Here is a 22,754-nt window from a genome sequence, read left to right as displayed (position 1 = left end):
TTTTCTTTTTTTTTTATTAATTTTTATTGGAGTATGGTTGCTTTACAATGTTGTGTTAGCCTCCACTGCACAACAAAATGAATCAACCATACACGTACAGATGTCCCCTCCCTTTTGGACTTCCCTCCCATTTATATTACCACAGTGCATTAGGTAGTTCTATACAGTATGTTCCCATCAGTTGTCTATTTTATACATAGTATCAATAATGTATATGTGTCAATCCCAGTCTCCCAATTCCTCCCATCCCACCCCTTTCCCCCTTGGTATCCATACATTTGTTCTCTACATCTGAGTCTCTATTTCTGCTTTGCAAATAAGATCATCTGTACCATTTTTCTAGATTCCACATTTATGCATTATTATACAATATTTGCTTTTCTCTTTCTGACTTACTTCACTCTGTATGACGCTTTCTAGGTCCATCCACATCTCTGCAAATTACCCAATTTCATTCCTTTTTATGGCTGAGTAATATCCGTTGTATATATGTACCACATCTTCTTTATCCATTCCTCTGTTGATGGACGTTTAGGTTGCTTCCATGTCCTGGCTATTGTAAGTAGTGCTGCTATGAACATTGGGGTGCATGTGTTTTGTTTTTCTTTTAAATAAATAAATAAATTTATTTATTTATTTATTTATTTTTGGCTGCATTGGGTCTTCGTTGCTGCGCACGGGCTTTCTCTAGTTGTGGCAAGCGGGGGCTACTCTTCGTTGCAGTGCGTGGGCTTCTCATTGCAGTGGCTTCTCTTGTTTTTTTGAATTATGGTTTTCTCTGGATATACGCCCAGTAGTGGGATTGCTGGGTCATATGGTAGTTCTATTTTTAAGAACTACTGTTTCTAAGGACACCAGACACCCCTCTGAAGAGACCAGAGAACTAGTAGACCGATTCCTTAATTGGCTCAACTCCTCCATTCAGTGCTTACTGAGTACCGATTTGCACCACGTTTCATCCTCAATCCTGGGGTCACAGGACTGGGTCAGAAGCTCACAGTCTGGTGGAAGAGATAAGAGTGGAACCCCACAACTAGGAAGCAAGACAGGAAATGTGTCCTCAAAAAAACAAAAGATAAACACAGTCCCCTGGGAATTCAAAGAAGGAGTGGTTATGTATTTGCTTGAGGTCGATCAGAAAAAGCCTCATGAAGACAGTGACCTTTGAACCTGTCTTCAAAGGGAAGATGTGAATTGGGAATAGACAGTATGGACAGGCAGGGGAAACAGTGTGACAAAGGTATGCAGACAGGAAAGGGCAGGGAACAGTGTGAGGAACAGCAACTAGGAAAATCTCCCCAAGTTATCTCATCCTGCCTTTGAACATTGCCTCCCAGCCAGGGCAGGTATGAGGCATCTCTGTTTGCTCTTCTGTGGCAAAGGAAAGAGAGGGAAGCCAAACACCCTAACCCTCTTTCCCAAACTCGTCCTGGGGAGATTTTTTTCCTCAGATAACAGCCTCCTGCCTCAGTCTCTGAGCCAGGGTGAGAGAACTTGGTTTCGTGTCACATGGCTGAGAAAATAGACTCTGGAGTCTGACATCCTGGGCTCACATTTGGGCTCTACCACTTACTGGCAAGCTACTTCATCTCTCTGGGCCTCAGTCTCCCCCTCTGTAGAATGGGATATCACAGAATTATTGGGACGATTAGATGAGGGAGGGAAGGTCTACAACAGAGTCTGGGACATAGCGAGCTCTTGGAATTATTGACCCCTGGCCCATCTCTGTGTGGCATGTTCACTGAGACAGTTTCCAGGAAATGTCTGGGTTCCCCCAAACCTTGCCATGGAATCTCTGCCTTGAGTTGGATGGGGAGCATTTCTGGGAACTTGTTAGAGAAGCTTTGCTCGTGCTGTTCCCACGGATGCCCACTTAGTGTGCTCACTTCAGAATGAAAGTTGGCACAGAGTCTCCGAGGGCCTAAAGGCTTCAGAGGGGCTTCTCTGGGGCAGCTCCTTCAAGGCTCACTTCCAATGTGTGCAAAAAATGCACAGGGAGACTGCGTCCGAGCACGTGAGCGTGAGTCATCGGCTTGGAACATCCCCGCAAAATCCAGTCTTCCTTCCTTCCTTCATGCAACGTGTTTCTTGACAATCTACTATGTGCCATGTACTCGCGGTGATGGCAGGTGGTGAGGAAGGTCTTTCTACCGAGGCAGCGCTGAAGCAGACCTACGGGAGCCACTCAGCATCTGTGGGAAAAGCCTTCAGGCGGAGGGCGCAGCAAGTGAAAAGGCCTTGCAAGGGCTCAGCATTTTAGAGCAGAGGTGTGTGGAGTAGAGAGATGGAGGGGGTAGGAGACGAGGTCACAGAGGCAGGGAGGGCCTGGTCATGCTGAAGACTTTATAATATCAGGCTGTGGTAAATGCAATGACAAAAAGCATTAAGTAAGGTAAGGGCAAAGGCAGAGGGCTTCTCTAGAATAAAGTGGAAGGGAAGATCTCTGATAGAGTGACATTTGAGCAGAAACCTGTGTTAAGTGAGGGAGCAGAGCATGAGGGTAATCTGGGGGAGAACATTCTGGGAGAGGAATCAGCAAGTGCAAACGCCCTGGGGTGAGGATGGGCCTGGTATGTTTGCAGAATGGCAGGGAGACCAGGGAGGCTGGGGTGGAGTGGGTGAGGGGTGAGCACAGGAGAAACAGAGTTCAAGGGGTAGGTACTAGCTATACTGCATATGGTAAAGAGGTTGGATTTTACTCTAAGCAAGGTAAGAGCCACAGGGGATTGAGGGCAGCGGGAGGAGCAGGATCTGATGCAGGGGTGGGCAAGGCAGCAGGACCCATCCCTGCCCTGGGGCAGCCAGGGCTGGCTTCTGGTCAGAGCAGATTTCAAGGCCTGAAGGATTCCTCTGACCCTTTGCCAGGCAGGGCCCCAAGAGGGCGGAGCAGAGAGTGAAGGCCGGCCCCCCTTCCGGGAGGCCTGTGGGCAGCAGTCTCCTGTCCAGGGCAGGAGGATGTTCTCACTGACTCGGAGGAAACAGCGCATCCCACATCAAAAAGGGGCCTGGGTGGCTCCCACGCTCTGGCATCGTGGGAACCCAGCTACCCTGGGTTCTCGCAGGGGGCCCGCAGATTGAGAGAGCCTGGGGGCCACCTGGGGACTGTCCCCCAGCTTGCCGACGGTAAATAAAAAACAGCCCCACCATCACGCCCCACTCACAACCCTCCTCCCAGGAGCAAGACTGACTTTTGTAACCCAGGGCTCCGTGGTTTTTAAAGCGTGCCTGAGATTGAAAGGCTGCTAAGATCTAAAATATTCCCTTTCTGGGGTCCCTCCTGCCTAACTCCCTGGCCAAAGGCTCAGCAAGACCAGTGTCATGAGCTGGACCAGACTTTGGGCATTATATAGACCTGGGGTAGCCAACTGTCCCTGCTGATCGGTAGAGGCTGCCTGGGGAGCTGTGCTGATGATCCTGCTTGGCTTGAGAAAGTGCTGTGATGGATTAGTGATGCCTGCCACAGGTAGGAGACAAGAAGTGGTGGTACTTGTGCCAAATACTTTTCTTTCCACCATTTTACAGGTAGCCCTGGAGAGAAGGAAGGATGTTTTCTCATGAGATAGACATGAAGGAAGGAAGGGGATGGGAAGACCTGGATATGTAGAGGACCTTAACAGTGTGTCTACACTAGAAGTGTTTTAGGGACTTCCCTGGTGGTCCAGTGGTTAGGACTATGCATTTCCACCGCAGGGGGCATGGGTTCAAACCCTGGTCAGGGAACTAAGATCCTGCATGCCTAATAATAATAATAATACACTAGAAGGGCTTCCCTGGTGGCACAGTGGTTGAGAGTCTGCCTGCCAATGCAGGGCACACGGATTCAAGCCCTGGTCTGGGAAGATCCCACATGCTGCGGAGCAACTAGGCCCGTGAGCCACAACTACTGAGCCTGCGCATCTGGAGCTTGTGCTCTGCAACAAGAGAGGCCACGACAGTGAGAGGCCCGCGAACCGCGATGAAGAGTGGCCCCCACTTGCCGCAACTAAAGAAAGCCCTCGCACAGAAACGAAGACCCAACACAGCCAAAAATAAATAAATTTTAAAAATAAATAAAATAATAATACACTAGAAGTGTTTTGAAGGACAGTTCAGGAAGAGGAGAAGCTGGAGGTGCCTCCATGCTTTCCTGTAAGAGGACGGGGAGGGATGAGATTAGGGTGGTAATACCCCTGCAAGGAAGGTCCTGGAGGATTATGACAAACCCTGGGAAGGGGCAGATGGGTACTCAGCCCCCATCCCTTGGGTCCCAGCAGGCTGCTGAAGGAGAAAATTAGGACACCTCCACTCTCACCCCTGCACCAAACTATGAACTTTATGTGTTTTAACTCATTGAACCTCCACAAGACTCTATCCCCATTACAGATGGGGAAACTGAGGCACAGCATCTTTCCCCCCTCCCACACCTCAGCTGTCCAGCCCCTGGGGGCCCCCAGGGGTACCTACCCTCCGCTGCACCTCCCTCATAACTCTGGGTCACCAGAGTGTTTGGTGACCCTGATGTCTGCTCCAGATGCTGCCACCCCCAGTCAGAGGGGTCTGGGAGGAGTGCCCCGGCCGACCAGGTGTAAGCCCGTGCCGCTGGGCAGCCACAGAGTGGACGGCTGTGTGTAGTGCGTGTGTGTGTGTTACTGTGTGTGTAAAGTGTAAGTCCCCCAGCCGAGCGTCTACCTGTCATTGTTGGGGAGCATGGGTCATGGTGTCTGTGTGTCCCCACGTGCAGGTGGCAGGGTCCCTTTGCAAGGCTGCAGACTATTGGGTGCTTGTGAGGACCAAGGTGCCTTTACCCCGAATTTGGGGGAGGGGCGGCTGTGGCACGAGCTGGCTTCTCCTGTCCAGTTCAGTGTCCTCATGGTGTGTGCACGTGGTATCTGTGTGTGTGCTGTTCCCTGGAGTGTGTGTGTACATGTTTGTATGGTGTTCTCCATGCAGAGGTGTGTGTATCTGTATGAACCTGTGTGTGTTCATGGGGTGTGTTCCCTGAGGTGTGTCTCTGTGTACCTCTGTATGTATGCATGCATGGTGTGTACTGCCTGGTGTGTGTGTGTGTGTGTTTGCATGCAAGCATGTGTGGCACGCTCCCAAAGTATATGTGTGCCTGTGTCTGTATCTATGTACAGGGAGGGGGCTTCCTGGATTGTGTGTGCATGCCTGTGTGTGCGTGTATCTATCGTGTGTCCCTGGAGCATGTGTGTACATGCGTGGGGGGCATGTTTTCAGGAGTGTGTGCCTGTTTGAGCAGTGTTCTCCGTCTATGTTTGTGTGTGTGTGTGTATGTGTGTGTGTGTCCTTGTGCATTTGGCGTTTCTCCAAGTGTACGTGTGCATGTATATATAGCCCATGTTCCCCAGGGGTATGTGTGTGTGTGTTTCTGGACCCACTGCAGCAGCATGAAAACCTGCCAAATGTACTATTTGCTTAAAGACACTTTCCAGCCAGCTTCCTGGTGCTGACTGTACCTGCTGGGGCAGGTGTCCAGGCAGCACTGGCCAGGCTCAGACCTGAGCAGGCAGGCAAAGGGGGCTGCAGCAGCTCCTTCCCCAGCTGTCACTGCCCGCATCCCTTCCTGCACTTCCTCCTGGCACATCCCCAAGCCCCTCAGGCTGCCCTGTGGCTTTTATTACACTCCTTCTCTTCATCAAAACTTACGCTTCTATGCCCATCAACAGGAAGATACCAGTTCATCCACAAAACTAAGCCCTGAAGTCTAGACACAGGCGGGCACACTGTACAGATCACAACAAGATTTCTCCTTTATTGTCATCCCCATTTTACAGATAAGAAAACAGAGGATCACAGAGGTTAAGTGACTCTCCCAAGCTTATCACTGCAATACTTTCATGGTTTCCTATCCAAGATGGAGAGAAGTTACACTGTAACTGACTGGGTTCAGGTGCAAGAGAGGTGAAATTAGCCAGGATTACACAGCGATGGTGATGATGGTGGTGATGACGGTTAAAGCTATTAGAGTCTTTATTAGGTACCAGGAATTGTGCTCAGCCCTTGACGTGTAGAATTTCATTGACTCTTCACGGCAAACTTAAGGAAGGTGCCATATTATCCCCATTTTACTGATGGGGAAACAGGTTTATGAGAGGTGTGATGATGTGTCACGTGTCATCCAGCTGCTTAACGGTGGACCTGAAATATGAAAGTAGCTCTGGATGATTCCAAAAGCCAGACCTCTTTGGAGGGAAGGGCAAAGAGGGAAAGCAGGCTACATTTTCCTAGGGCCTCTTCATTTGAAGAGGTGACAGTGCCTTCGTAACAGGAACTGACATCAGTAAATATTCCAGAGAGGGGAAATGTTCATCATCAAATGTCTTTGGGAAACCTGGATTTACCATTGCTAACCATATTTCCTTATGCAGGACTTATCAGAGCCTTTAATATGCCCATATGTGTTGTGAATTTCCAAGTGGGACAGTGAAGTGTTTCCTAACTGATCCCTAAATCCTCCTTTCCCAGAACCTTTTATGGGGATCAGTGCTCCATATAGCAAAGTTTGAGAGCATCTAGAATGGCTAAATCACAAATAGTTGGGTTTCAGGCACAGTGGCCAATGAAAGGGAGCAGTTGGGAGCCAAGTGCTCTCACCAGGGAGGAGGCCAGCTGTGGAGTAGGGGAGGGTCAGTACTAAGTCTAGGGGTTCATTCCGTTATCACAGGGGCGGAGGTCCTGCTCACACCGAACCCCATAATAGAAGGATGTCAGAGTAGGAATGGAGTTCCCTGGTGGTCGTTCTAGATAACTGGGACAGGCACAAACGGGTCAGAGTATGGCCACGAGCCAGAGCCAGAAGGCAAAGCAGAGTCCCCTGATCTTCTGGTGCGGGGGGGGGCTGCAGCCTCTTCTCTTCTCCCCTCAGGGTCCCTGCGCTCCCGGTGAAGAACTTGAATGGTACAGGGCCAGTCCACCCGGCCCTGGCAGGTGAGTCCAGTCCAGGACGGGAAAGAAGGGCGGGGCCCACAAGGTGGCAGCCCCACCTCTCGGCCCCTTGGCTTCGGCCCCTTGGCTTCGGCCCCTTGGCCCGTCCCCTTGGAGGGCGTGGCCAAGAGGACACACCCGCTGCCTTTGGGCCATAACACTGGGGTCCATGGGGCCCGCAGAAGGGACTCCACTTGGCTTCAACCTTGGGTGGGAGCTAAGTGGGCGGGGCCCATCGGGCACCCCACCCACCCATCTGAGGATTCCTGGGCTTACCAGATGGGCGGAGTCTGTGGAGAGACCCCATGGGTCCACGCGATGTTGGGAGAGCAGGGCGGGCGGGACCTGGATGAGCATCCCGCCCCTTGACTGTCGCCGCCGCCCCCCAGGGATGACCGGGATCCTGCTCTGCGCTGCGGGGTTGCCCGTGTGCCTGACGCGGGCCCCCAAGCCCATCCTGCACCCACCGCCCGTGAGCAAGAGCGACGTGAAGCCCGTGCCAGGCGTGCCCGGGGTGTGCCGCAAGACCAAGAAGAAGCACCTCAAGAAGAGTATGCCTCCCGCGCCCGATCCTGACCCCTGAACTTGACCCCACTAACCTTTCACCGCAACCCCTCTGGCCCTTCAACTCCAATTTGGTCTAAAGACTTGTGATCCCATCTCAGTTCTGGTTCCCTGACCCCATTCGCCACCAACTCCGATTACATCAAACCTCAAGCAACCCTTGACATGTGACTCCTGCCAACGCTTACAGCTTCTGACCCCACCCATCTGACCCGTGACCCTGTCCTCAGCCAAGCCCTCAGGACTAGACTCTGGGTACCCTCAAGCCCACCCCCACTCTGTCCTTGCAGGTAAGAACCCTGAGGATGTGGTCCGAAGGTACATGCAGAAGGTGAAGAACCCACCTGATGAGGTGAGCCCCTAGGGGAGGGTACCTGTGCGGGGGACAGGCAGCCTCACCTCCAGAGATGGAGAGCCCAGCCCTCACCTCCTCACCTGGTTCTAGGTGTTACAGTCTCTTCTCCCGGTTTGTGGGTTTGCCTTCTCACTTTCTTTACAGCGTCTTTTGATGAACAGAAATGCTACGTTTAACAGAATCACATTGATCAATCTTAGTTTCTGCAGCCTTTTTTTTTTTTTTTTGGCTGCGTTGGGCCTTCGTTGCTGCGCGTGGGTCCTTTCCAGCCGCAGCGAGCGGGGGCCACTCCTCGCCTCGGCGCGCAGGCCTCTCACCGCAGCAGCCCCTCCCGTTTGCAGCATATTTTTACCCATATTTTCCACCAAATGTGTTTAAGTTTTGCTTTTGATCGTTAAGCCTTTAATCCGTCTGGAGGGGGGTGTGAGCAAGCCATCTCTTCTTCTGCATGTATCTGAATTCAGTACCTGGGGGTGTCCTCTCCTTTTGATAGATGGGGACCAGAGAGGGGGCGGTCTCTTGCCCTTGGGGGATAGGGGGTCTGGCCCCTGCCCAGGAGCAGCGCTGGCTGGGGAGGGGTGTCCCGCCCTCCCCAGTCCTCAGTCTCCCGTCTGTGCCCCCTCCCCCAGGACTGTACCATCTGCATGGAGCGGCTGGTCACAGCCTCCGGCTACGAGGGCGTGCTTCGGCACAAGGGCGTGCGACCTGAGCTCGTGGGCCGCCTAGGCCGCTGTGGCCACATGTACCACCTGCTGTGCCTCGTGGCCATGTACTGCAATGGCAACAAGGTGGGCTGGGTGGGGCAGTGGGTGGCGAGTAGGCAGGGGGGCCGGGCGGGGCCAGGACACCTGGGGACTTCACGGCCACTCTCCCCCACCCCAGGATGGCAGCCTGCAGTGCCCCACCTGCAAGGCCATCTACGGGGAGAAGACGGGCACTCAGCCACCTGGGAAGATGGAGTTTCACCTCATCCCCCACTCGCTGCCCGGCTTCGCTGACACCCAGACCATCCGCATCGTCTACGACATCCCCACAGGCATCCAGGTGAGCCCCCAGGCCCCTAGCTTTGAGCCCTCCCGAGGCCACCGCCACCGCCGCTGTCTGTGGTTCAAGCCCCTGCTGCCTCTCCCACAGGGCCCCGAGCACCCCAACCCAGGCAAGAAGTTCACCGCAAGAGGCTTCCCACGCCACTGCTATCTGCCCAACAACGAGAAGGGCCGGAAGGTGGGTGCTGTGAGGGCGCGGGGATGTGGGAGCAGGCTGGGCCCCCAGCCGCCATCAGCTGGACCTGTGGTCCCCGTTCTCCCCAGTCCCTGCACCAGCACTGACCATAACCACACAGTGTGTGTGTGTGTGTGTCTGTGTGTCTGTGTTTGTGTGTCTAGCCCTGCCAGTCGCCTCACACACCTCATCTCATTCACCAGCCCGCTGAAGTCAAGGTCTTGACCTCATTTTAGAGATAAAGAAACGAAGCCTCAGAGAGGGCAAGTAACTTGCCCAAGGTCACACAGCTAGCAAACAGTGGAGCCTGGATTTGAACTCAAGCAGTCTAGGTTCTTCACTGCCACGCTAGAGACTGTCTGCTTTTACTTTTTGTTTTTCAAGAGAAGCCAGAAATTCTGATTTTCACGTGAAATCCCCAGGTTTTTGAATATTGCCAACGAAGTCACAAAGTGGCTGTTTGATACAGCATGAGGTCCAAACCAAACACAGCTGAGGGCCATCAGTTTGAGACCCTTCGCCCCAAAGAAACAGGCTGATAACATGGAAAGTGCTTTTACTGAGGGAGCTCAGAGTGGGAGTCAGTCTAGGGAAGGAAGTGGCCGAGCTGGGCAGCCGCAGGGAATCCTGCAGGGGAGCCACAGTGTGGTCAGGGAGGGACTCAAGCTGTGGGTGGGGCTGGCTGTGACCCTTGCCTGCCCCGCCCTCCAGGTGCTGAGGCTGCTCATCACCGCCTGGGAGCGGAGACTTATCTTCACCATCGGCACATCCAACACCACGGGCGAGTCGGACACCGTGGTGTGGAACGAGATCCACCACAAGACCGAGTTTGGATCCAACCTCACGGGCCACGGCTACCCAGACGCTAGCTACCTAGACAACGTGCTGGCAGAGCTCACAGCCCAGGGTGTGTCCGAGGCTGTGGCCAAGGCCTGAGGCCCAAGGCTGTCCACCTTCCCTCCTGCTTTGCCACTGGTCCAGCACATGCAGCACATGCCTCCCTCCGCCAGATGTGTCCTGGCGGCCCACGTTCAGGGCTGGGGAGGAGCCTGCAGGAGGAACCAGAAGCGTTCCCGGGATTTGGCTGGTAGCAGTTGGGATGATGGGAGGATGGCGGGCCAGCCGGCTTCGACCCTAGCTACCTGAGAGTGTCGCAAGGGTGTACCGGAAACCACAGCAACCTCCCTACCAAAAAGACAGAGAGCCCCACCCCCTCACGCAAACACACGTGTCCTGTTGAACACATGCACGCACACCCACGTGCCTCTACTTACCCCCAGACTGGGGGGGAAGAGACAGAAGGACCCCTGTGATGATACTCCATGTGGATTCCCATCTGTGTCTCTATCGCATCTGTACAGGCTTGTCTGCAAACAAAAGGACTCGGGTCAAGCACTTGGGGGCCTGGTGAGGGTCCGGGAGAAAAGGGGGCACTTGGGAGCCGCAGCCTCCCCCCATCTCTGCCACCCACTGATGGGCAGTTGTGGGCCCACAGGGTGGAAGCTCCCAGAATATTCAGCAGTTTTGCAAAGGGGCGGGCCAGGGAGACAGACGAGGAGAATCTTATTTTGTGCTTGTGTCTCTTCATCCTTCTGCGACCCTGACCTCCTTCTTCTCCCCTGCCATCCCCAGGCCTTATGTCTGTCCCTGATAAAGGCACTGTTTTCCTTTCCTCCCCACCCCATTCTCTCCACCAAATCGCTCCCAATGTCAAGATCCAAAGGCTGGAGCATCTGGCTTCAGGAGTGAGACAAGGAGGGCCTGGCTTAGGCCAGAAGGTTTAAAAAGCAGACCGGACAGCAAAGAGTCCATTTCCCTTTCCTTGGAAGTGGGCAGTGGGGTGGCTGATGGTCTCGGCCAACCAGGGGCCTGTTGCCCAGGCAACTCACCAGCTCTGCCTCTGTTGATTGGCTGCCACGGCGGAAGTCAGCCAAGATTTAAAGGGACGCCAGTGATTGCTCTTTTGAAAATCTACCAGTCCCACTGTGGGTGGAGAAATAAATGGTCTTTCTCCTCCTCCGCTGGGCCTTTTCCTGTCAAGGGGTGTGCGTGGCTCTGTTTCTGGGGGCTTTCGGTCCATCCCATGGGAGAGCTTGCAACAAAATGATGACCCAGGACCATTGCCCCGTCAGCCTTGGGCAGCTGGAGATGGAGGGTCCCCATACTTCTCTTGTCCTGGGGCAGGCAGGGGGTGATGGTGGCAGAGGCAGACCCTCCCAATCCTAGTCCCCAAGAGGGCACAGGTGAGAGTCTCAAGCACGGGCACGGCAATGCACACAGCTGCTCCCTGGTACAATTACTAGGAACCAGGAACTTGGGCTGGGAGCTGCGAGCCTCCTGGAAAATATGGAGGAGCTGGGAGACGCCGTGGTCGGCTCGTTGGAACCTCAGAGCCCCAGCCTCTGCCCTCAGGGAGGAGGACCAGGTTCTGTCTAGGGAGAGACAGGGACGTATCCCGGGATCTGCAGCAAGTCTCCTGTCAGTCTCTGCAACATCCCAGGATGCTAGGAGGCTGTGGTGGACGCCACGGCTCCAGGCGACCCCTTCCGGCCACGCTCAGGATAGCACTGCATCTGGTCCATGTTACCGCCACCACACCCCACTCCCCCAGCCAGATAGGCTTAGGTTTCTGTCCTACCCTCTAGTCACACAAAACTGGAAATGAGTCTTTGGAGGCCCTTCCAATTCTGCCAGTTGGGTGTTCCCAAACATTTTACCTTCTGTGATTAATTCTCAAACAAAATCTCACCTCAATATACAAAATCACCCAGCCCCATGGTCCTCAAATCTCATGTGCATCCACATCTCCTGTGGAACTTGTTTCAAACCCTAATTCCTGCCCTCACGCTCCCTCAGATTCTGATTCAGGAGATCTGGGCGCGGTCCCAGGAATATGCATTTCTAGCAGACAACCTGAGGGTGGGCTTTGAACCACAGTCTGAGAAATCCCTCCCTGGCTCCCACGCTATCCCCATGGAACCCATTTTGAAAACCACACATCTAGACTCACTCCCTCCTCATTTTATACAGGGTAAACTGAGGCTCAAAGAGAGGGAAAGAGCCTTGTCCAAAGTCTCCCAAGGGTCTGAGTCACGCACGCTGGGCTCTCAGCCTCAGTTATTCCTGAGGGCACCTGATTCTGGAGGCTTGCGGTTAGGATTCTCAGCCAAGGACAGGGTTCAGGAGGATCAATGTGGCTATAGGGATTGGCAGACATGAAAACAGGAAGGGCTGAGCCTGTTTAGTGCCTATCTGGGGCAACAAGGCCACATGGGCATCAGGGATTCAGGTACAGCTGTATCCAGCAGCTCAGGGCCAGGCTGGCCATGTCAGTGTGGGTAGAGGCCAGTCCTGTGAAGCAGAAACCTCTTATTCCATCCACTCCAGAGTGCCTCAACCCAGAGGGTAAGACTCATTCAGTGCAAGGATGGTCCCCTGCCAAAGTGTTTCCATGCCTGGGTTCTCAGCTTAGGACACATGGGATTAGGATATCTCCAGGAGCCTGCAAGCCACAGCATCCATGAGGTACCAGACAGCCACGAGGAGACTCCTGGGCCAGGGGACGCTGAGAAGGGCCCACCGGCTCTTTTAGCCTCCTTTCAGGCTGGCTCTGGCGTGTCCTCAGGGCCTCAGGGGGCCTGGGGCCACCTTCCGCTGCTCCTGAGGCTGGAACTCCTCGTGGGCTTGATCCAGGTCTGCGAGCACCTCCAGCAGACGGGCAGCTGCCTCTCTCTGGTGAGCCAGGGCAGCAGGACAGGCCCCTGGGAGAAAGAAAAGGAGGCCACAGGGGCTCAGCGAGGCCAGGGCAGGCTGCTGTAATTCAGATCCAGTGGCTTCCTCAGGCTCCATACGTGCCTGGTGCCCTGAGATCCTAAAATGTGCCAGGGCCGCATACACACAGCCCTCTGGCCTGCTGGTGGACTGGAAAGAGGAGAATGGGAGGGGAGGACAGGGCAGGGTGCTGAGCAAGTTGTGGGAGGTATCAGAGAGGGCAAAGAAAAGGGACCTCCTTATCCCCTTACCTTCCGTGGCACTGGAGCCCTTCTCTGTGTCTGCCTCGGGAGTCGTATCCAGGGTGGAATCCTCCAGGAATTTCATCCTGAAAGTTAAGAGGGAGAAAACCAAGCTGGTCCCTGAGTCCCAATGCTGCTCTCGAACCCAGAGATTCTGCTGGCTGAAGGAGACATTACAGGTTCCCACTAAACCATCATCATCACAGCAAACATTTATAGCATGTCAGATCCTATTCTAAGCCCTTTACATGTATAAACTCATTTAATTAGCACAAAACACATGTAGGTACTTACTGTTAGCTCCGTTATACAGATGATCACTGAGACACAGAGAAGTAATGTAACTTACCTAAGGTCACACAGCATAATAATAATTGTCACCCTTTATTGAAAGCTAATTATGTGGCCAGGCAACTACAAAGTGCTTTACCTGTATTAGCTCATTTGTTCCTTAGGACAACCCCATGAGGTATGTACAATTGGTACCCTTATTTTCCAGATGAGGAAACTGAGGTAGAGAAGGTAAGCAACTCGACCAAGATCACACAGCCAGTGAGTAGCCAGTCCAGGATTTGAACCCAGGCAGGCCAGCTTCAGAACCCACACTATGAGTTGGAACACATCTCCATCACTGAATGACAGTGATCCTGAGGCCAGCCAGCAAGGTGGAGGGACACATCCAAGCTCTGTGCCCTCTGTCTCTGGAGTCCTGGGTATCAAAAGATCCCAAGATCCATGGGACTTCCCTGGCGGTCCAGTGGTTAAGATTCTGTGCTTCCAATGCAGTGGGTGCGGGTTCGATCCCTGGTCAGGGAACTAAGACCCCACATGCTGCGTAGCAAGACCAAAAAGTAAAAATTAAAAAAAAAAAAAAAAGATCCCAAGATCCAGTTCCACATTAGGGTCCACCTGAGGATGCTTCCCCGTCCTCCCCTGGAGCCTGCGCCCCCGGAAGCTCATCAGATGCACATGGAAAGAAAGAACATGTGGACGTGGGGAGGGCACAGTGGGTAGCTGCCCCAGCAGGGCATAGTGAAGTGGGTTGGGTGGTGGGGAGGACCCACCTGAGCCGGTCCCGCCCTAGAAGCAACTGCCGATACACCATTTGGGTCTCAGCATCGGGATCCAGCGGGTCACTCCAGTCCCCCAGGGTGACGGCTGAGTGTGTGCGGCTGCAACCGGCCGCTGAGGGGAACACGGCATCATCATTAACCTCCCATTCCCCTTTCAGAAGCCCCATGGCCAAGCCCTGCCCCTTCCGCCTCTAAAGTCACCCTTCAAACCTACTACTTCCCTCAGCCCCACTGCCTCAACCTCCGCCCAGAAGAGCCATAGTCTCACTTCTCTCCATCCCCCTCCCACATCCTAGGCTCCAGCCACAGACCTTTTTCAATCCTTCAGCCCACGTTTGCTCTGCCTGAAACACTCTTCCTCCAACTTCACTACTTAACTCTTATCCTTCTCAGGTCACATTTAAGTGGCACCTACTCCAGGAAGCCCTCCTTGCTGTCCTAACCTGGGGCTGGGTCAGAGGTGTTCTCTGGAGTCTCAAAAGCCACACCTTGGCACTTGTAACACTGTATTACAATGGTCTGGTTATTCACTTGTTTTCCTTGAGAGCAAGCCTGATGTCTGTGTACCACTAGACGCCTGGTGTTTAGTGGGTGCTTAAAAGATATCTGTGTGCCAGGCAGTGTTCTAATCGCTTTGCATATGTCAACTTATTTACTCCTCACAGCAACCCTACAAGGTGGACACTATTATCAACCCCATTTCTCACTTGGGGAGACTTCAAGGCAAGAGAGAGGTTAAGGAACTCGCCCAAAGTTGCAGCGCCAACCCAGGATGAGGTGGGACACTCTCTGATTGACAGGTGTGGAGGGCGGGGCCTGAGTCCGCCCCGCCCCGCCCCCTCACCTGAGCGCTCGGCCTGGAGGCAGCAGGTCCAGTGCGCGCTGCGGAACGCACCGGGGTGCCAGGCGGCCAGCTTGTCCGGATTGGGGGCGCTGGCCTTGCGCAGGGCCGATAGCCACTGGTTGAGCTCGTTCACGTTCTTCAGGGAGTTGGTGGGGGGCGGTCAGAGGTGGGGTGGGACCCAAGGGGCTCCCTCCGCTCCTCCCTCATATTCGCGGCGCCTCACCTTGCACTGGAGGTAGGTGGTGTGCAGCGCTCCCGCGCCGTCCTGCGTCACCACCTGCATCACGTGCGGCAGCTGGAAGGCGCCCTCGTCCACGCGCTCCACGGCGCGGATGTGCGACACCGGCATGGAGGATCGCGTCTGTGAGAGAGGACTGTCGCTGCCGGGCGGGCCGGGGACAGCTTTCCTGTGGGTGTGTGCCCTGGCGTGGGGACATTCACCCCGCGCATCTGTGCTATGTGCGTGTCCACTTGGCAGTTCCGTGAGTCCTGCAGTCCTGGCCCATCACTCTCTAAGTGACAACGTCTCTGGACATCAGTTTCCACCATCCTCATCTTCCTCATCGCAACCCCTGACACAGCACTTAAGATGTAGTTTAAGCACGATACATTTCTCAACTTATTTCATCATTACAACAAACTTCTGAGGCTGGGTCTATTATTCCTCCCAATTTATAGATGAGGAAACTGAGGCACAAGAGGATTAAAGGACCCTCCTGTGGTCACTCAGCTGGTGGAGCCAGAATTGAAACCCAGAGTTGAACTCTAGAATCTACACTCTGCTGATAAAGTAGAAAGAATAAGTGGTGGGCACCCTCTCCAGTGTTAGCTATTATGATCTGTAGATGTGCAGACACAGAAATGGGTAGATCCAGTGTGTGTCTCAGTTTGTGCTAGACTTGAATGGCAGCCCCATGAGAGCAGGGAGTTTATGTCTTGTTTACTGTGGTATCTCCAGTGACTAGAACACTGCATGGTACATAGTAGGTGCTCGAATAAATGCTTGATGGATGAATGAATGAGTGAACAAATGTCTGGATGTGAGTGCCTGTCCAGCCGGGCATGTACCTCTGGGTGAACAGATCCAATTGTCTGTGAGTCTCTATGGTATGTGGGCAGAGACCTGGGTGGTCACATCTGAGCGGGGTTAAGCAGTGTCCATGTCCTGTGCATGTCCACATCTGGGAGGATACGTCCCAGCCACCATAGGTGCATGTTCTGAAGAATGTTTGATGCTATGTGTAGGCGTCTGCCTGTCCGTGTCCTGTGCCCACACTGACCCAAAGATATGAGCAGAGCCTGGCCTCAGAGTTTGGACTTGCTAAGCTGCCACGGGGCCTTGGGCAGTCCTTGTCCCCTCCTGGACCTCAGTATCTCCCTGGGTACAAAGAGGCAGCTCTATGAGTGAGGCCACCCCTGGAAAACCCTCCACAGTGGGCTGGAGCCCCACCTGACACTCAGGACTCCTAGAGTAGGAGAGCATCTCCCCGCTGAGCCGGAAGTAGCGCTTCTTGAACGCAAAGCGTGTGGCCAGGCCGGCGGGCTCTTCCTTGCGCTTGAGCAGGTAGCCTTCTCGAACGGTCACCGAGGGCGGGACCAGGGCCCTGGCTGGGCCCCCAGGCTCTGGGAAATGGGGAGGGGGGACTGTGAACCCTTCCCACCCAGGCTCAACCTGCCGAGGGCCTCATGGAGGAGCATGATTCTTGGCTCCCTAGAGGCAGGAGGATGGAGAAGATGACTTTGGACTCCACTTTCTCCATAGGGAATGGGGGCTGGGGGTGTCAGGGAGTGGGGGGCCCAAAGCTGGCCTTGGCGATCCCTTTCCGGCTTGAGGGATATGCAGGCAGCCAGCAGGGGGAGCCACGCCTTATGGAGTCAGTCCAGGGAGTGCCCTGGATCTAGCCACCCTTAGGGGTCCAGACACAGGCCCTCCCCAGCACACAGGGACCTCATCAGGCCACAACCAGGCCTCCACATTTTGACAGGCTGCTCCTATGTGACTTGGACCAACTGTCTCATAACCCGGGCCCTACACTCTTATATAGACTCACCCCCAACTCCTCTGCTTAAAACTATCCCGTAGTTCCATTTCACTCCAGGTGAAAGCCAAAATCCTTCCAGCAACCCCACATGATCTGCCCCCCTCACCTCTCTTTCACTCCCTCTCATTCATTCTTCTTCACTGGCCCCCTCACTGTCACTCTCTGTCCCCACCTCAGGGCCTTTGCACATGCTGTGCCCAGCCTGGAACACTTCCCCAGGATCCTCATGGCTTGCTCTCTGTCCTCTTTCAGGTCTTTATTCTAATATCACCCTAGTGAGGCCATTCCTGGCCACCCTCTCTAAAAGAATGACCTGCCACCCCCAGCCCAATATTCCCTTCCCTCTTTTATTTTTTCTCCTAAGCACTTATCACTCCGTTAACACATGTGATTTGGTAATTAATCTTGTTTACAGCTTGTTGTCTCCACTAGAATAAAACTTCCAGGAGAGCAGGACTTTCTTCTGTTTCATCCACTGCTGTTTCCCCAGCACCTGGAACAGTGTCTATTACAAAGTAGGCACTTAATAGAAATTTGTCAATTGCATGAGTACCATGCCATGATTCCCACTCACATCTCCACACAGGCTGGAATGGTCTGGAGGGCCTGAGTCTGTTCGTCTGTGGGACCTAGCACGGTATGTGCCAGGAAATGTTAGTTGACTGACTAGCTGACCCACAGGTCCACGGTCTCAGTGCTAGGGGTGGGGGAGGGGTGGTACAAGGGCAGGTCCCGAGGGTCCAGTGGAATGACAAGCTGGCTGTGGCAGGGCCACAGGAACTCACCCTCCTTCCCATCCACATCCACCAGCTGGTCCAGGAAGTCTCTCACACGCGAAATACTCTGCAGCAGGAAGGGGTGTAGGGGGGCCATCCACAGCTCCTTGCCCTGGCCCAGCTGCTGGCCCAGGTTTCCAATGCTCTGCACAGCCTGGAGCAAAGAAGTAGGGGATGCCAGCACCAAGGTCACTGCAGTGAGGAAGGCCCTCTGTAGACCCAGAACAGAGCCCCAGAGTCCTGGCTCCCAAATCAGTGCTCAAGAAAAGGAGAAAATTCCTAGCAGCACCTGCTTTAGACGATATCTGTCCCTAGATATGTATCCCCAGTGCTTTTATTTTGTCCCCTCCTGAACCCAGATAACCCCATTCAGGACTGCTTGATGCCATCATGCATACTCGAGCCCATCAGAACCTCAGAATGTGGCCCCTTTGCAAAGGATAGTCTAATTCATACTAAAGCATAAATGACTGCTAGCCTGCTTCCCGCTTTGCCCCTGGAAGGGTAGAGATTTTGTTCCAAAGAGGGAATTAGAAAGAGAAATGAATGCTGTCACATTCAGGATGGAAAGCTAATGGTGCCGTTTCAAACAGAGGTTTCTCTGGGTCTCATTTGGGTCTTCCATGGGTCCGGCCTCCACTCTGTTCCTCCCATGCTTCTCACTGGCTAAGGGCACCTGAGATGGGGGGGCTCCACTGCCGGCACCTTGGCAAGCAGCAGCAGTGAGCGTCTGGTCTGGGGATCTGCGTGCTGGTCCCGAAGGTCAAACAGCTTCGGGGTGAGGATGGCAGGAGCGAAGAATCGCAGGAAGAGAAAGCCACTTATGGCCAGGTTCTTCACATCCTGCGGAGAGGAGCGGCAGGTGAGAGGGGCCCCTCAAATCCACTTCTCAGCTGGGGAAACTGAGGCAGCAAGGAGTAAAGATTGGTGGTACAAGGGGAAGTAGAATGGGAGACAGGTCAGGAGGCCATCCTGGTCTGCCGAGGAGGCCTTTCCTCTCTGGGCCTCAGTTTCCCCACCTGGAAAATGGAGTAATAATACCAATCCTGCACGATCAGAATTAGCCAAACAGCCTCAGAGTCTGCTTTGTGCCAAGCACTGTGCTCATGGCACAGCCCTATGAAAGAGGCATCATCATTATTCCCAGTTTACAGCTGAGGAACCAGAGGCTCAGAGGTGTCAAGTGACTTGCCCAAGGCCACACAGCTATAAGTGGCAGAGCCAGGATTTGAACCCAGGCAGGATTTGAACTCTGCTCTTCACCACACTCTCCTGCATTCAACACTAGCTACGGAGTGTCAAAAACTAAGCCTGAACTGTCACATTTACTCTAAGGCAATCCCATGGGGGTAGATACTATTATCTCTGTTTTCCAGATGAGGAAACTGAGGCTCAGTAGTGAACCCAGTTCAGCTGGCTCCCTTGCACATCCCCCAGCCGCAGCCTCTGCCCCCTGCAAACTGTAAAGTATGGTGCCCCTCTGTGTGAGACCCAGGCCTGGCCCACCTGCATGCACGTAAGGCTGGTGCCCCCAGCTCCAGCAGAGGGGACTTGGGGAGAAGGTGTCTCTCTATCCTGGGTGCAAGCTCCCCCCAGGGGGCTCCTCACCTACCCCTCACACTCACCAAGCTATATTTAGCCCGAGAATGTGCTGCAGTGTTTATTTAGGGGTTGTATTCACACATAAGACAATACCCTCTCTGGGTGTGTGTCAACTTCCCGGGGGCACCTCTGTGTTGACAGTGAGCCCTGACAGGAGCTGGGCACCTGGAGCTGCCCAGAGGTGAGGGTGGAGGTCCCACTCGTCTGGAACACTGAACTGCCCCCAAGGCTGCCCCCCCAGCCCACCATGTTCCAGGGTAATCTTAGCCTTTGATATCAGCTCATCAACTTCCTCCTTTCTTAAGAAGGAGGAACAAGTATCAGAGCGGCGAAGAAAGGGGCTCCCTTGGGTTCCTGCGACCCCACCCATCCTCGTGGGCCTGAGGAAGTCCCTGCTCCCTGCCCGTGGCCTCTGCCTACCATGGAGGCTGAAAACTGGGGGACACTTGGGTGTCATTGATCTTGGTTCCTCCCACAAGGGCCAGGCCGTCTGGGGCGCTGGCCTCCCGCTTCCCTCCCTTCCTCCCTGCCTTGGCTGTGTCCCACTTAGCACCTCCACTGGCAACCCAGGCAAGAGCCCTGCAGCTTTGGGGTAAATCACTCGTGTCCCAGTTTGGAGGCCCAGAGCTCACTCCTCAGGCAGGGATGAGGGAAGAAGGAAGAGGTTCCCACTGCGAGTCTGGAGGCCTAGCCTTGAGTCCATGGCTCTTGGCCAAGGTGCCTCACCTCTCTGGGCCTCGGTTTCCCCATCTGTAAGTGGGGAGAGGTGTGGCATAAATCAGGACCTCTTAACCCAGGCTCTAGGGGTTGGGCCATTACATCTCCAACATTTAGTGGGTCCTAGATCTTTCTGCAAAGCGAACCCCAGTCTGCATTTCTATTATGTCAGTGCTGTGTAAGACCTAGCCTCACTCGGTGTCATTTGTAAGCAAGGACCGTGACCGCCACCTCGGAAGGCATGCTGAGCATTAAACCTGGGGGTCTCAAACTGGCAACCCACAGGCCAGTCCAGCTGCAAACGTGTAATGATTGGCTCAAAGTATTATTGTTGTGTTATTGTTGTTAGGTAAACTAGTGCCAAAATTTAAAAAATAAGATTCCACACATAAAATCCAGACTGTTGGATTAAAAAACAAAAAAACTCTTAAGATCAGGCAATATTGGGTCCCCATTCCTACATGGCAATAATTGATTGTCTGGATCTGCCCCTTTAAGACAAGCTGTGGGAGCTCCAGTTTGCCACAGTCCCTACCACTCCCTACTGTGCAACACCTTGACTGCTCTGTTCATTTACCTCACCTGCCTGAACCCTACAGCACCTAGAGTTCAACTTTTGTATCAGTATTAGAAAAGCACTAGCAGGTGCAGGGATTTCTTTTTAGACTTTATTTTAGGTGTCTGCTACTGAGTACTGTGTGCCAGCCATCTCTGTCTCTCTGTCTCTCTGTCTCTCCTAATAGCTGGAATTTAAGAAGCACTTGCTTTGCGCCAGACTGTATTATTTGGTGGTTATGAGCACAGGTTCAGGAGTCTGCCTGGGTGGGTGCCTATCCCATCACTACCCCCTCCTAGCTGTGTAACTTAACCTCTCTGGGCCTCAGTTTCCTCCTCTGTAAAATGGAATAATACTGGCACCCGGCTCGTAGGGTGGAAGTGAAGACTAGACGAGGTAATAAATGTGTAAAACAAGGTCTGACTCCTAGAAAGGGCTATATATAGTGTTAACTGCTATTATTATCATCATCACGATCACCATCATGATCACCCCGGGTCCCAGAGCCTATCAGAACGCTGTCCCCACTTCTGCCAAGACACACAGCACTTCAGCGTAGGCAGCCCAGGTTTTGTCCCGCCCCTGCCCTTCCTCTCCCTGTGACCCTGGACAAGCTACTGCCCCTCCCCAGCCTCAGTCTCCCCATCTGCCCAGTGGGAGTGCCTGGCCCACCTTGTGCTCTGCCTGGGGAAAGCGCTCCTCCACGCACTGGCGCAGCTGCTTGAAGGCGAGACGGATGGCGGGCGGGCAGCGCCCCACGGAGCCCACAATGGTATCCAAGATGGGCCCCAGGTAGCCCGTCAGCAGTCCCAGGCTGGCCTCCCGCACGTGCTCCTCGGAGGGTGCACCCTTGAAGGAGATTCTCCTGGGGGAGCAAGTGGAGGGCTCCACCTCAGAGCCTGGCATCTGCCTGCTCGAAACCCTCCATGGGCCCCCACTGAGCTCAGAGAGCACCCACCTTCCCATCCCATCTCCATGGCCTCCCCTCCTACCATTCCACTGCAGCTGCTTCAACACACGGAGCTTATTTCTGTCTTGGAGCCTTTGTACCTGCTGATCCCCCTGCTGGGAATCACCTCCTCAAAGAGGCCATCCCTCCCCCACTGCTCATCATCAAGGACCCTGGTTCAGTGCATTTTCAGCATGGACCTGCCAGACACACACTCCTGCCCCAGGACCTTTGCACTTGCAGTTCTCCTTGCCTGCAACACTCTTCCAGCAGATCTGTGCACGACTCCCTCCCTCAACTCCTCCAAGTCTTTGCTTCCATGTCCCCTTCTCTGGGAGGCTGTCCCTGTGACACCCTACGGAATATTGCAAGCCCCTCCCCTGCTTCTGGCTCTTGCCAGGACCCTCCCTCACTTTATCTCCCTCCTTTCCACTGATCGCCTGCAATAACCTTCTTTAGTTTACTATCTGTCTCCCCTGAGAAGAGGGACTTGTGTCCATTTTCTCCCTGCTACGAACTCAGCTTTCAGCCCAGTGCCTGGCACATAGTAGGTGCTTAACAATTGTTTCGTTGAATAGACAATGGAATAGCACTTTTCTACCTGCAATGACCTTGCTCCCTTCCTTCCTGTCCCCATGCAGGTTTAGGGTCTGTCTTGCCTACCCTCAGATTGTGAATTCCATGGAAACCAGGCTGGGGGTTCTCAACCCCACTGTGCCCTGGACCCAACAAGCTAAGCCCTGAACTAATTGTCTCTGGCATTGAATCATTTAATCCTAATGGCAACCCAGTGTTAGATTAAGTAGGCTGATTGTTCCCATTTAACAGATGAGGAAACTGAGGCTCAGAGAGGTCCCCTTGCAAATAGGTGGCAGAACAGAGATTATAACTCAAGACTGCCGGTTCCAGAGTCTGCCCAGTTTCCTGGATGCTCCAGCTCCCTGCGGGCGCCCACTGACTCCCACCATCCTTGCCAGGGGTGCTGGGAAAAGCCCTGGCCTAGGGGTTTCACAGATGGACTCTGCCCTTCTGCTCAGGGCCTGGATTCAAATCCCCACTTTGCAACTTCCCAACTGTGCAACCTTAGGCAGGTGACCTCCCCTCTCTGAGCCTCAGTT

General features: G+C 53.9%; 2 protein-coding genes across 5 annotated transcripts in view; one reads left to right on the top strand and one right to left on the bottom strand.

The window, feature by feature from the left end:
• Nucleotides 1-11,083, top strand: part of DTX1 (deltex E3 ubiquitin ligase 1) — a 38,523-nt gene extending 27,440 nt beyond the window's left edge. Inside the window, exons 4-10 of the mRNA XM_029220732.1 lie at nt 6,866-6,927; nt 7,314-7,475; nt 7,779-7,840; nt 8,473-8,631; nt 8,726-8,887; nt 8,978-9,067; nt 9,776-11,083. Of these exons, the coding sequence (XP_029076565.1) occupies nt 6,866-6,927; nt 7,314-7,475; nt 7,779-7,840; nt 8,473-8,631; nt 8,726-8,887; nt 8,978-9,067; nt 9,776-10,000 (922 nt within the window). The 3' untranslated portion in view covers nt 10,001-11,083. The remainder of the gene's footprint in view (nt 1-6,865; nt 6,928-7,313; nt 7,476-7,778; nt 7,841-8,472; nt 8,632-8,725; nt 8,888-8,977; nt 9,068-9,775) is intronic.
• The window catches only part of RASAL1 (RAS protein activator like 1), a 34,006-nt gene continuing 20,331 nt past the window's right edge, over nt 9,080-22,754 (bottom strand). The window contains exons 13-23 of one of the 4 annotated variants that reach the window (XR_003793173.1): nt 21,360-21,552; nt 18,518-18,655; nt 17,822-17,966; nt 16,445-16,617; nt 15,218-15,355; nt 14,995-15,130; nt 14,142-14,262; nt 13,087-13,163; nt 10,954-12,825; nt 10,339-10,431; nt 9,080-10,113 (exon numbers count right to left, since the gene is read on the bottom strand). Coding sequence is in view for 1 of the 4 variants with exons in the window: in XM_029220706.1 (XP_029076539.1) it covers nt 12,686-12,825; nt 13,087-13,163; nt 14,142-14,262; nt 14,995-15,130; nt 15,218-15,355; nt 16,445-16,617; nt 17,822-17,966; nt 18,518-18,655; nt 21,360-21,552 (1,261 nt within the window). In the remaining 3 variants the exon portion in view is untranslated. Of the gene's footprint in view, nt 10,114-10,338; nt 12,826-13,086; nt 13,164-14,141; nt 14,263-14,994; nt 15,131-15,217; nt 15,356-16,444; nt 16,618-17,821; nt 17,967-18,517; nt 18,656-21,359; nt 21,553-22,754 lie in introns of those variants that run through there. The other 3 variants (XR_003793171.1, XM_029220706.1, XR_003793174.1) reach the window with 3 other exon arrangements.

The sequence above is a fragment of the Monodon monoceros genome, unplaced genomic scaffold (genome assembly GCF_005190385.1).
Source record: "Monodon monoceros isolate NGI ecotype Baffin Bay Population unplaced genomic scaffold, NGI_Narwhal_1 Super_Scaffold_1, whole genome shotgun sequence".
In the NCBI taxonomy this organism is placed as follows: Eukaryota; Metazoa; Chordata; class Mammalia; order Artiodactyla; family Monodontidae; genus Monodon; species Monodon monoceros.
The sequence above is the reverse complement of the archived record's forward strand: the minus strand, read 5'-3'. Positions and strand labels throughout refer to the sequence as shown.